The following is a 13,620-nucleotide window of genomic DNA, read 5'->3' as shown; positions in this document are numbered from 1 at the left end:
TAACAATGTCTACACTGTATCTCTGATAAATTTGATGTTATTTTAATGGCAAAAAAATGTGCTTTTCTTTAAAAAACAAGGACATTTCTAAATAACCCCAAACTTGTGTGTGTGTGTGTGTGTGTGTGTGTGTGTGTGTGTGTGTGTGTGTGTGTGTGTGTGTGTGTGTGTGTGTGTGTGTGTGTGTGTGTGTGTGTGTGTGTGTGTGTGTGTGTGTGTGTGTGTGTGCGTGCGTGTGCGTGTGTGTGTGTGTGTGTGCGTGTAACTGTAAAGTAATGAAGTACCATTTTTGGAAAATCATGGGACAAAAAGTCTTTGGTTGCATGCTATTTTATGTCAATCATATTGCTGCTTGTTGGCTATAAATTGCTGATCATGGTCTTATGCTGCCATCTATTGGAAATATTTAGCAATTAAAGGTTATTGTTTCACAGCAGACCATAAAGTCATTGGAGATGCAGTTGAGAGATTGTGTATTTTGTCTTATTAATTGCAGAGATCCGTCTAAAACCAGTCCCAACTCTCCCACGACAATTGCTCGACTTTCACATAGAGATTACTAGGTCACGAACAGTTCAAACCGCATTTGAAATATAAAATACAATCAAATGTGGGTTGTTATCAAGTGTTCTTCCTTGCAAAATAACTCATTAATAAAACAGCAAATGCTTATGTAGGTTTTGATACAAAAATAACAAATGTTATTTAATACTATAATGGTATTTACTAACATACTATTACTAAAATAGTACTAATACTCTCTGTTCAGGGTTAGGGTTAAGGCTAAAATAAGTTTTACCTAGGGCTAGGGTTAAAGCTAAATTAGGTTCTACCTAGGGCTAGTGTTTTTAAGGCAAAAAACTGTATTTATTTGTTATTTTACCAGGTAAGTTGACTGAGAACATGTTCTCATTTGCAGCAACAACCTGGGTAATAGTTACAGGGGAGAGGAAAGCGATGAATGAGCCAATTGTAAACTGGGGATTATTAGGTGACCGTGATGGTTTGAGGGCCAGATTGGGAATTTAGCCAGGACACCAGGGTTAACACCCCTACTCTTACAATAAGTGCCATGGGATCTTTAATGACCTCAGAGAGTCAGGACACCCATTTAACATCCCATCCAAAAGACAACACCTTACACAGGGCATTGTCCTCAATCACTGCCCTGGGATATTTATTTAGACCAGAGGAAAGAGTGACTCCTACTGGCCCTCCAACACCATCTGGTCTCCCATCCAGGAACTGACCAGTACCAACCCTGCTTAGCTTCAGAAGCAAGCCAGCAGTGGTATGCATGGTGGTATGCTGCTGGCATATGGGTTTATAGCTCTCTTGCTTTTCCTCATGGCTATCTGCAGGTACCACATACCTCATTCACGACAGTCGCTGGGCTCATAATTTGAGACAGCAACTGTGTCTGATCTACAAATCGATTCGCTAGACCAGGTATTCCCAAACTGGGGTACCAGGTACCAGCGCAATGTCGTCAATGGGATACCCCAAATAAAAATGTGATTCACATTTAAAAAAATAAATAACAGTACAAAACAGTACATTTATATTTTCCAACGGGGCTATACATTTGGGTGAAGCTTTTTCTCACCTGAATAGCTCGTTTCACTGCCAAAAATAAAATTAAACCATCTAGTGTTCAGCGAAATAACAACACAATGTCAAATACAGGTAGCCTAGTCAAATAATAAACATCCAATCACATTAACTGTTACTCTCTCGCGGGAAACCTTCACCCTTAAGCAGACATTTAGAAATTAAACAAAACCATTTGAAAAATAAGCCACGGGAGTTTTTTGAGCAAGAATAAAAACGACTATCGAGTAGTAAGACATGTGTAAAAGCAACAGATTCCATTAATAAGAAGGGGCAAGAAGAATATTATATAGTGAGCTACCGAGTGGCTAGGACAGGCAAGCCCCATACTAGTGTGGAGGACTTCATTCTTCCTGCTGCCGTGGATATGGCTGGGACAATGCTGGGGGAAAAGGCCCAAAAAACTGTACAGACATTGTCTTCATCAAACAACACTGTTTCCCGACGCATCAGTGACATGGCAGGAGACGTTTTGAAACAATTACTGCTCCACATACAAGCCAGTGAATTCTATGCGTTACAGCTGGATGAGTCAACAGACGTGGTGGGCCTGGCACAACTCCTGGTATATGACCGTTACCTTTATGGGGGGTCAATTAAGGAAGACATCCAGGACATCATGAGAGGATATTTTTAAAGTACTGGACGGCTTTGTGACATCAAATGGACTTTGGTGGTCAAGATGGGTTGGTATCTGTACTGATGGTGTAAAAACCATGAAAGGGAGACACAGTGGAATGGTAAGGCACGTGCAAGCAGTTGCTCCCGATGCCACTTGTGTGCATTGCAGCATCCATCGAGGGGCTCTTGCTGCCAAGGGAATGCCTGACGGCTTGAAAGACGTTTTGGATACTACAGTCGTGGCTAAAAGTTTTGGGAATGACACAAATATTAATTTCCACAAAGTTTGCTGCTTCAGTGTCTTTAGATATTTTTGTCAGATGTTACTATGGAATACTGAAGTATAATAAGAAGCATTTCATAAGTGTCAAAGGCTTTTATTGACAAATACATTAAGTTGATGCAAAGAGTCAACGTTTGCAGTGTTGACCCATCTTTTTCAAGACCTCTGCAATCCGCCCTGGCATGCTGTCAATTAACTTCGGGCCACATCCTGACTGATGGCAGCCCATTCTTGCATAATCAATGCTTGGAGTTTGTCAGAATTTGTTGGTTTTTGTTTGACCACCCGCCTCTTGAGGATTGACCACAAGTTCTCAATGGGATTAAGGTCTGGGGAGTTTCCTGGCCATGGACCCAAAATATCAATGTTTTGTTCCCGAGCCACTTAGTTATCACTTTTGCCTTATGGCAAGGTGCTCCATCATGCTGGAAAAGGCATTGTTCATCACCAAACTGTTCCTGGATGGTTGAGAGAAGTTGCTCTCGGAGGATGTGTTGGGTTCCATTCTTTATTCATGGCTGTGTTCTTAGGCAAATTTGTGAGTGAGCCCACTCCCTTGACTAAGAAGCAACCCCACACATGAATGGTCTCAGGATGCTTTACTGTTGGCATGACACAGGACTGATGGTAGCGCTCACCTTGTCTTCTCCGGACAAGCTTTTTTCCGGATGCCCCAAACAATCGGAAAGTGAGAGAAAATGACTTTACCCCAGTCCTCATCAGTCCAATCCTTGTACATTTTGCAGAATATCAGTCTGTCCCTGATGTTTTTCCTGGAGAGAAGTGGCTTCTTTGCTGCCCTTCTTGACACCAGGTCATCCTCCAAAAGTCTTTGCCTCACTGTGCATGCAGATGCACTCACACCTGCCTGCTGCCATTCCTGAACTAGCTCTGTACTGGTGGTGCCCCGATCCCGCAGCTGAATCAACTTTAGGAGACGGTCCGGGCGCTTGCTGGACTTTCTTGGGCGCCCTGAAGCCTTCTTCACAACAATTGAACCGCTCTCCTTGAAGTTCTTGATGATCTGATAAATGGTTGATTTTAGGTGCAATCTTACTGGCAGCAATATCTTTGCCTGTGAAGCCCTTTTTGTGCAAAGCAATGATGACGGCACGTGTTTCCTTGCAGGTAACCATGGTTGACAGAGGAAGAACAATGATTCCAAGCACCACCCTCCTTTTGAAGCTTCCAATCTGTTATTTGAACTCAATCAGCATGACAGAGTGATCTCCAGCCTTGTCCTCGTCAACACTCACACCTCACACCTGTGTTAACGAGAGAATCACTGACATGACGTCAGCTGGTCCTTTTGTGGCAGGGCTGAAATGCAGTGGAAATTTTGGGGGGGAATTCAGTTCATTTGCATGGCAAAGAGGGACTTTGCAATTAATTGCAATTCATCTGATCACTTTTCAGAACATTCTGGAGTGTATGCAAATTGCCATCATACAAACTGAGTCAGCAGACTTTGTGAAACTTGATATTTGTGTCATTCTCAAAACTTTTGGCCACAACTGTACAGTGAAAATGGTTAACTTTGATAAAGCAAGGCCCCTGAACTCTCGTGTATTTTCTGCATTACGCAATGATATGGGCAGCAACCAACGCTTTTACAACATACAGAAGTGTGCCGGTTATCAAGGGGGAAAGTAATTGACACGTTTAAAAAAACAATTAGAGACGAGCTTAAAGTTTTCTTTACTGACCATAATTTTCACTTGTCTGACCGCTTGCAATGATGACGTGTTTCTCACACGATTGGCCCATCTGGGTGATGTTTTTTCTTGCCTGAATGATCTGAATCTAGGATTACAGGGACTCTCCGCAACTATATTCAATATCCCTTTCATACCCTGCCTCCAGTCCATTTACCGATATCTGAACAAGAGAGCCTTATCGAAATTGCAACAAGCGGTTATGTGAAAATGTTATTTAATCAGAAGCCATTGCCAGATTTCTGGATAGGGCTGCGCTCAGAGTAACCTGCCTTGGAAAATCGCAGTGTTAAGACACTGATGTCTTTTGCAACCACGTACTTATTTGAGAGTGGATTCTAGGCCGTCACTAGCATGAAAACGAAATACAGGCACAGACTGTGTGTGGGAAATGATTTAAGACTGAGACTCTCTCCAATAGAACCCAACATTGCAGAGTTATGTGCATCCTTTCAAGCACACCCTTCTCATTAACCTGTGGTGAGTTATTCACAATTTTTGATGAATGAATAAGGTTTTATATGTAAGAGGGCTAAATAAAGAGCAAAATTATATATCATTATTATTTGTGCCCTGGTCCTAAAAGAGCTCTTTGTCACTTCTCACACGCTGGGTTAAAACATCATTCCTATATGTAATGAATGTATTGTATAATGTGTGTGTGGCAGGCTTACAATGATGGCAAAAAACAACATTTGAGAGTGCGCTGACCCTGGTGCAAGAGGGTACACAGCTGGAGGTTGAATCTTTGAAGGGGTACAGGACTATAAAAAGTTTGGGAACCACTGCGCTAAACCATCCATTTGGTTTGCAAATCAGTGTACCTGCGCAGCATCCGCTCAATTGTATGCCTACGAACACATATGAAATTATCCAGCAGCCATTAAAAATAACAATAAATAAAAAAGTATTCTGGTGGTTTAAATTTGCAGCCATGATGAATTTTTACTTCAATCAAATGAACCTTTTTAAATGACCTTTCTATTCTTCTCAGGATATACATTGGGAGACGTCTCAGCGCCTACTGATGCTGATGCTGCGTTCTGACACCAGTCACCCCTGTTGTGACTCATACAGCTGGCATGCCTTCAAATGAGACAACTTTGAATCATACAGCTGGCATGCCTTAAAATGGGACAACTTCAGAATCAAGGGAAATTTTAGCTGATTGCCTCAAATCTTATCTTCTTCACCTTGGTGAATGCTTTGTACTGCTTCTTTCTCCCAGAAATGCCTTGAATCAGGAACTGCTTTGTGCTGCCCTGTTCCTCGCAGTATTTAGAATGTTGTTTTATATTGATGGCTGCCAATCGGCATTCATGTTATTCTCATTATCTTTTGCATGTCGAGTTTGTGGTTTGCCTGATTGTTATGCTCAAGGGAATGATTCATGTGAATGAATATTAATTGTGAAATATTTCCTTCACTAATGTTCTTTGAGAAATTACTTAAATGAGTACTGAAAAAGTACAATGTATGTTTGAGTTATTTAGCAGACACTCTTAGCCAGAGTGAGCAATTCAGGTTAAGTGCCTTGTTCAAGGGCACATTGACAGATTTTTCACCTAGTCTCAGGATTTGAACCAGCAAAGTTCTTAATCGCTAGGCTACCTGCTGCATTTGAAATCATTCCACAATTTTCTCTGAACACCTCAACTTACTGAATAGACATCTACAGTGTCATCAGACTCATTTCACCTGTTTAAATTAATGGAGGCATAATGCAAATTAACATTATTTGATTTTATTTAACTTTGGTCAACATAAACATATGAATACATTGCCACCATGTTAATTATTAAACAGAGAAATGCTTTATTACCAGTGTTCCTGTTTTTAATGTTATAATCAGTACATATGTCAATTCAACCTTCATTTTTGCATTGGTAACTTGGAAAACAAAGTATGCACTTTTGATCCCAATAAATGATATAAGGGCACATGTAAGAGGCTTGTCGGAATGTCCTCTTACTACACGAAGAACCATCAACTTTCCATGTTTTGGAGGTAATCTGTATATCAATAGAGCTGTATGGTGTGCAGTACTCTTTCTCTGACTAATTATATACCTAGTGTTTTCACAGACAGCCACAAATAGCAGCAGTAATGAGAAATCTATAAAATAGAATTTAAAAATAATGCACATAAGGTTCGTAAAACATTTGGAGACATAACCAGTAGCTGTCATTGATAGACGTAGGTATTAAGGCTGCAGATTCCCTTTGTCTTGCATCTCCTCCCATGAAGTTTCCAGCCTGGATCTTAAATGAGAGAAACACAAATAAATATCTCGACACTTGCACATGATCGGTCTCAATCGGTGGTTCTGAAACGTCGGAGTAGTTCCTTTGAAGATGGCTGGAGAGAACTACTGAAAAGACCGCAGTGTGACAGAATGTTTTTCCACCTCCACAACATAAAAACATGCAAAGCAGTTAAGAACATGATTTAATACAGTTCTAAATATTAAAACACATAGCTGTAGTTTTAGTTACTTTTATTATGTGGATGACACCATAAAGGTGTACTTGAATAGATACAGTCATTGAGATTACCATGTCTGGGGGATAAATTGGAGATAGGAGGGAGTGGGTAGAGAAAAGAAAAAGGTCCACTTTCCAAATTCATGACCTGTTGCAAGTGCTTTGGCCTGAATGCATGGTCAATGGGGGAATGTTAACAGGTAGGCCTAAAACCCAGGAAATATCATGTTTTAGAAAGGTCCAAAAGAGGGTGTTATAACAATAACAAGAGGTCATTTTCAGGGCTTTCCATAGTTTGGTTGTTAGATTATGAAATAAAGGCTGAAAATGTCAACACAAACACCAATGTTCAAGAGTTTGACCTCTTGGGAGTGCCGTTCCATTGATTCAAAGTAAGGTGGGCTCTCCGGGTCCGATCTCTGCCCTGGCACCGATTCACCCAAGGCAAAATCAACCTCTGACTCAAAATAAAAAAACAGGCAGACCAATCAACCTCCTGCGGCAACAAAAGGAGAAAAGTGCCACCAGGAGGACGATAGGGCTGTTAGTTTCTGATACGGATAAACCACTAGGCTTAACTACACAGGAACAGTAAAGCCTTGTCCTCAGGATGGAGCCCAATTATTTTTTTAGTTGATCTTATCCTGGAAAATGTACAGGTTGTTGGTGGCTGCCACAGCGATGACATTTTCTTTGGGGTGCCAGGCGGTGTGCAGAATCTTCTTGTTGAAATCCAGGCTGTCCACGCTAATTTCGTCTTTCTTCCTCTTGCCTCCAGTGGAGACTTTGCGGGGTTTGAGTGTGCCACGCGGTTTGCTGCTCTCCCTGGAGGCCTCCAGTGTAATGTCCTTCCTGGTGTTGCGGTCAAACATCCGGAAGAAGTTGTTGTAGGAGCCAGTCATGATTGCACTGAGAAATGAAAGAAACATTAATAATTCAAAATTGTCCAAAGAACAACGTAGTAGTTGCAGATTGCCTTAAACAGAGAAAGTGCTAGGTTTTCTCACCTGTCGCTACCGTTCCAGCAGCACTCAAACTTGTCAAAGATGCAGTCATTTTCATACAATGAACAGAGCTTGCTGCGAAGGTATTCGTGAACCTGGACGGGAGAACGTTGATTAGTGTATTTGGAAAATAATTGCGTCTTTCTAACTATTTTTCTTATACCCAACCCGATAATTGTGGGTAAGCAAACCACACTGAAAATTATGTTAGTTGTAGTGTTATCACTAGGAAGAGCAAGCTAGGTACCTTACAGTGATTGGGGGGAAAAATGGATAGTTGCATATCGTGATATAATTATTTTTATTTTTTTACAATATCGCAATTTTATTTTAGCACTAGTTGGCTGTACCTGCACCAAAACTTCAGTATTTGTCCTTCATAGCTTGTTCTTCATCTTATTTTTAAATAGGGAATTTATTTTTTATCTCTCATCTCTATGCAGCAGACGTATGGTGAGCAATATGTTTGGAACATCGAATCGCAATACATATAGAATTGTGAGAATTGCAATACATATCGTATTGGCACCTAAGTATAGCGATATTGTATTGTGAGGTCCCTCATAATTCCCAGCCCTAGTACCTGATATGTCTCGACTGGCCTGTTCTCCATGTTGAGGTCCCACACCTTGACAGAGAGGTAGTCCCGTGTCATCATGTAGCGCCCGCTGTGACTGAACTTCACGTCAGAAATGGACGAGATGATCTCAGAGAAGAACGACCTGCTGCTTGGATCCTCAGGCTCCTCAAAGACTACAATCACAAACATGGAGAGATACTCAAAATGACAGACAATCAAAGCTCATTTATCTCTGAATGAACATCATTTAGAATGCAGAGAACAAGGCTCTACGGATACTCACACTTAGTGTGCCTATCGCAGAGTGCTGCTGCTCGCATGTCACAGAGGCGTATGGTGCCTTTGCTACTGCTGTACACAAATACATTGCATTGGTTTGGTTGGCACTCAGCAGCTGTGATCACCTCTGTCAGTTCCTCCATGTTGGCAGGCTTGATGTCTACAATGTCTGAGAACACACTGTTAAGGAAATTAACTGAAATGAGTCTAAAAGGCTCATATAGGCTAATACAGCGCAGTTCGGACAAAGCAAACATTTGCATCTAAAAGTCATGATGCTGAAGATTTCAGGACAGATCATTTTTCAGACAAAAGATACTAAAGCTTCTGTCAGTGATTTCCAAGTGCCATAGGTTAATTCTTAGGTCATCAGCGGAGAGGTACGTTTGATGATCGCTATTTACAGAAATGGAATTAATATGATATGTATGAGCGTTGGCAAACACCCTCCGAGGACTTGCTTCTACCATGAGATCCATGGGCATCAGAACTGGTACCTATAAACACAGGACAGATTTATTCAGAGGTGGAAGCGATAAGCATGCTGCGTGTGTTTGTTCTTGTACAGTGTTTGCTGAAGTCTTAAAGGTTAAGCAACACTAAACCAACCCGCAGGGAGGTAATTCTAAAGGGATCCCTGAGACGTCCGTCTTCGTCTTTCAAGTTGTAACCCTCAGCCCGCTTGTCTCGTTCACTGATCTTCCACAATTTGATAGTTTTATCTGTATGAAACAAAAACGTGTATGTTGAGGCTGAAGACAACCTAACCAAAAGCTTAGTAGGTTCAAGCAAAATGTTCTTACCATTTGTTGAGAGCAGAAAGTGAGCAGAGTTTTGTTGGGGTAACCATCTTATTTTGTTAATTTTTTCCTCAATTTCTAAACTTTTCAAGTAGTCAAATTCAGGTTCGTGACTCTGAAATGTGCTATAGACGTTGTATTCCCCTCGCAGGTGTGGTCTATTTTTACACTGAAAGAGAAAAGTAGATGTGCACTGCGTGTCAAACTTAGATATTAAACATATATGATAATTAGAATTTTCATAATTTCTTTCCATAACAACCTATCATAGCTAACTCCAACATGTATGTCAGTAACCAGATTTCCATCCAACCTTTTTAAACAAGTAAAGAACGACGGATAAAAAATAAAAATGTCATTACAGGTCTGACGAAACCAGCAAATTCGGCGGTCAATTTTCCAAACGTCAACAAAACAAAATACGCTAGACAAGGTGGGATCTTTGTGTCGGTAAAATGCAAGAAATGGAAGTGGAATCTTGCTCTTTTGTCAATAATAATCTCATGTAGCCTAGGCTATACCTGCGAGCTGTAGAGTGCACGTGCCAATACCAGAGTGGGTGCATTCGCTATAAACGCAACTTTTTTTTGTGACAAAACCATCAGTAGAGTTGAAAATTGGATGCAAACCTGTACATGGGAATTTAACCGCAAAAGTAATTTTTATGTGCACTACGTCATCACGCACAGCCTTTTAGCCGCAACAAGTCAATTTGATGGAATCATCTCTGTTGGGAAAAAAGCGGATTTAGAATATTTGCATGACAATCTGTCGCCAATTGGATGGAAACTTAGCTAGTGTTTCTGAAAATAAATGTAGTTGGTAATTACAAAATTCACCTCCTGTTCATGTTGAAATATGACAACTCTGCCTCCCTTGTCTCCAGTTGCTAGAAACTCTCCAGAATGGTTGAATTCAACCGTTGAGATGATATCCGCTGAAAGGAGGACATGTACCATTAAATCTGGATTCTGGAGCATGATTAAGTGTATAAGGGTTATCCTTATACAATAGACACACATCAGCAAAATGACACCTGGTACAAAAAACAGTAATGGTGAAACATGGGTGCACACTATGCAATGTAGTCGACAGAGCAGTTTGTGCATTTCTACCTCTACTTTGAAAGAATGAAACACACAAATGTGACTCTCTCCCTATCAGAATGTATGCCGCGTTCAAAACAACTGGAAACTTGGGATAAAAAGTAGCTCCGACTGGGGAAATCATTTTGAACGGTCATCCAACTCAGAATTCCAAGTCGGAAACTTTTTTAGACCCCCGACTTAAGGACCTGCAGATCACAGACGTAATGATTTGACCTTGTTTTTTTCCCTTCTAGTTCACAGTTGTCATAAAAGCACCAGTACTTTATTATACAAATATGTGCTCACAAACAAAGTGAGGGAAACACTCTTTAAAGCAACTCGTAGTATCAGTAAATATATTAGAAATGTTTATGAGAAATGTACATTTTGTCCATCTGGGCCAGAATCACTTGGGGCATTTGTATTTCCAATGTGTGTATGTGACTACGTTCTGGGTGGATCTTCAGCTGGACTTGGGTAAAAGATTTGGTAGGGACATCCATCTGCAAGCTTGTGAGGTTCTTTTAGTTTTTTGATAATAACAAAAAGTTAGAGATTCATTTGAATATAATTATTGCGAAATATTACATCATAACATGTATTTTTCAAAGTAGATTTAAATAATTACTTTACAACATTGCATACTATTCTCTGTAACAATATGAAGGCAATGAAATCAATTGATACACTAAGCTATTCAAATGTATTTGAATGTAAAAACCCTGTAAGTGTTTCTGTTCTGTTTGTGATGTTTTGTGTTAGAATTTTTAAGAAGGACGCATAGATTTTTGTAACACATTTGTATTCTTCAAAATGTATAGAAATTCAATTTTAAACGGTATACTTGCCATGTTCGACGCAGACCTTTGACGTCATTGACAAATCGCACCCACACTAGCTAACTTAATAACTACGCTAGCAAGATGACTCGTTAGTTTACGACAGTATATTTATCTTACTAGCCTACAAAAAATAAAATATCTAATACGTACTCTTGACTGCCTAAATCGTATTATATAATACATAAATGTGCGGGACATAAGTTACTGGGGGACAGTTGTTTGGGTAGTTATACCGTTAGCTTGCTAATGCTAGCCGAACGTAAGCAAGAGAAGCCAGCTAAGATAACGTTAGTTAGTCAGAAAAACAAACTCCGCGTTGCCCAGCAGTGCTCCTTATATACATGCAGTGTCATGACATTTTGTTCTTGAAAAGACAGTCAGTTCAAAGGCGTAGTTGGCGGAAGTTAGCTAACAGTATCACATTTGAGCTCAAACGCTTACGTTTAGCTAGCTACCATTAGCTACTCACCTTCCGCAACATCTTCATCTATTGCCCCCTTCACTTGTGAGAAACACCACTGAAAGTCATTTCCACCGGCAACTCCTGCATAACAACAATATTGGAATAATTAGCGCCAGTTCACCAACCCATTTAGTCAAATGATGTGTTGTCAGTTAACGCTAGCTAGCCAAGTTAAAACTTGCATTCAGGCCACACAGCAACGAGTGAGTGGTATGGGGACCCTTTCCTAGCTGCAAAAGTAGCTTACCTGCCATTGTTTCATTTAGCAGAGTTGGCTATTACTGAACACTGCTTATTCAACCAATGTAACTTGCATGGGGTAAAAATAGTCAACATCCACAAGCAAGGTGAAGAGTCGGGATCAGATCACGGAAATCGTCTGTGATTTTTTTCCCCCATCCAAAATGGCGCACATTGCGTGACACAATGACGTTATTTCGACATGCCTCCAAGCATCTTTCAGGTATCTATCCAGACCCCCACCATCCGTCAATCCATCCATCTTCTTTGATGAGTTTTAACGGCGGTTGGCATCCAATAAATGTTGCATTACCGCCACCAACTAGACTGGAGTATATCTCCCTTTTACTTTGCTTATAAACCAACAAATACCCTACCATAGCCCTACACGCATTAAAACCCACCACCCTACTCCACTAAATCTATTGAGTCATACCTCAAGCCAACAGCCTGAAAGGATGGGACACCACCACTCAACATACCCTGTAACTCTTCATACTTCAAATCTCTTACACCCAAATACATGTCTGCAGCTGCCACCACAACCTCAATTTTCTGCGACTTACTGTATGTTCCATCCCTGCAGTACAGTTGATAATCATTGCTATAAAACACAAGAAAAACCCAATCTTACTGAACCATATATCACTTGTAGGCCTATCCCTTTGCACTGGTACAGATCTACTACTCACACCATTCCTCTTAGGATCCCTCCCCCTTGACCCATCTTCCTCAACTTTATTCACTGCCTCAGCATGTCGTAACTTCTGCACTACTCTAACCCTGGTAACCTCAACCTGCCTCTCTGTCACCGGACATTTTTGATTCCCAGGCCCATGGGCATCCCTACAATTAAAACATACTGCTTCTTACCCTAATGTTACACATACCTTTGTCTCATACCCTTCTGCATACTTCTCACACCTAGGAACCTCCCTCCTAAACACTCCTGCCACATGCCCATAAGCTTGACACCTTGTAACAACGTAATGTATTCTGTACAAAAGCTTGTACGGGATAACTGATATATCCTAACATCACTTTGTCAAGCAACGACTCAACATCAAACTAAAAAAAAACAGACAACGACTCTTCTGTTTCTCCATTCGGGACACCCTGTCTGCATCGCACCAAACAACGAGCAGCACAAACACAGAGAATCTTCCCCTCCAGTCCACTTTCACATTTACCACTACCACCATTATTCTATCAAACCATCTCATTTTTTCCCTAATTCTTTAACCAATTCAAGCTCACCCTCTTCCTCTCTTTTTCCCTCCATTCCTCCTCCGTAATCCAAATATGCATCTTCTTATGATAATACTGCACTTCTCCTGATATACATCTCATTCTTGCTGTCTCAATGGACTCCATTTCCCACTCACTCAGTTCCATCCTCCCATCCATCCATCCCTAACTGTAGACAGTTTTGTCTATGTTTGAGTCATTTAGGCTCGGCCCTACTCCTTGCAACTTCATTGAGACAACAGAAAAACTGGATTGATCCTCACCCTTAATAATGTTGATGACTGAATTAAAGTGGAATGTATGGTTGTACATTGAAATGTAACATAGGCCTACCTTTAAAAGTGTTTGTAATGCAATTCAAGT

The 13,620-nt window shown here is 40.7% G+C and overlaps 1 protein-coding gene across 2 annotated transcripts; it reads right to left on the bottom strand.

Moving 5' to 3' along the window:
* Window positions 1-6,710: 6,710 nt before the first annotated feature.
* LOC115113211 (serine/threonine-protein phosphatase 2A 55 kDa regulatory subunit B delta isoform-like) lies at window positions 6,711-12,203 on the bottom strand. Of its 2 annotated transcripts, XM_029640597.2 has the most exons (10): window positions 12,017-12,198; window positions 11,776-11,850; window positions 10,216-10,313; window positions 9,380-9,545; window positions 9,186-9,298; window positions 8,896-9,073; window positions 8,581-8,745; window positions 8,301-8,470; window positions 7,721-7,812; window positions 6,711-7,622 (listed from the first exon to the last, which is right to left on the bottom strand). In XM_029640597.2, exons 1-10 carry the CDS (start codon window positions 12,021-12,023, stop codon window positions 7,343-7,345), a joined length of 1,344 nt encoding a protein of 447 aa, XP_029496457.1. In that variant the 5' UTR covers window positions 12,024-12,198; the 3' UTR covers window positions 6,711-7,342. The 2 variants fall into 2 exon arrangements, with proteins under 2 accessions (XP_029496457.1, XP_064868863.1); XM_065012791.1 differs by having other exon boundaries at window positions 9,186-9,545; window positions 12,017-12,203.
* Window positions 12,204-13,620: the final 1,417 nt, after the last annotated feature.

This window comes from Oncorhynchus nerka, linkage group LG28 (genome assembly GCF_034236695.1).
Source record: "Oncorhynchus nerka isolate Pitt River linkage group LG28, Oner_Uvic_2.0, whole genome shotgun sequence".
Taxonomy (NCBI): domain Eukaryota; kingdom Metazoa; phylum Chordata; class Actinopteri; order Salmoniformes; family Salmonidae; genus Oncorhynchus; species Oncorhynchus nerka.
Note: the sequence above shows the minus strand (reverse complement) of the source record. Positions and strands in the feature narration are given on the sequence as shown.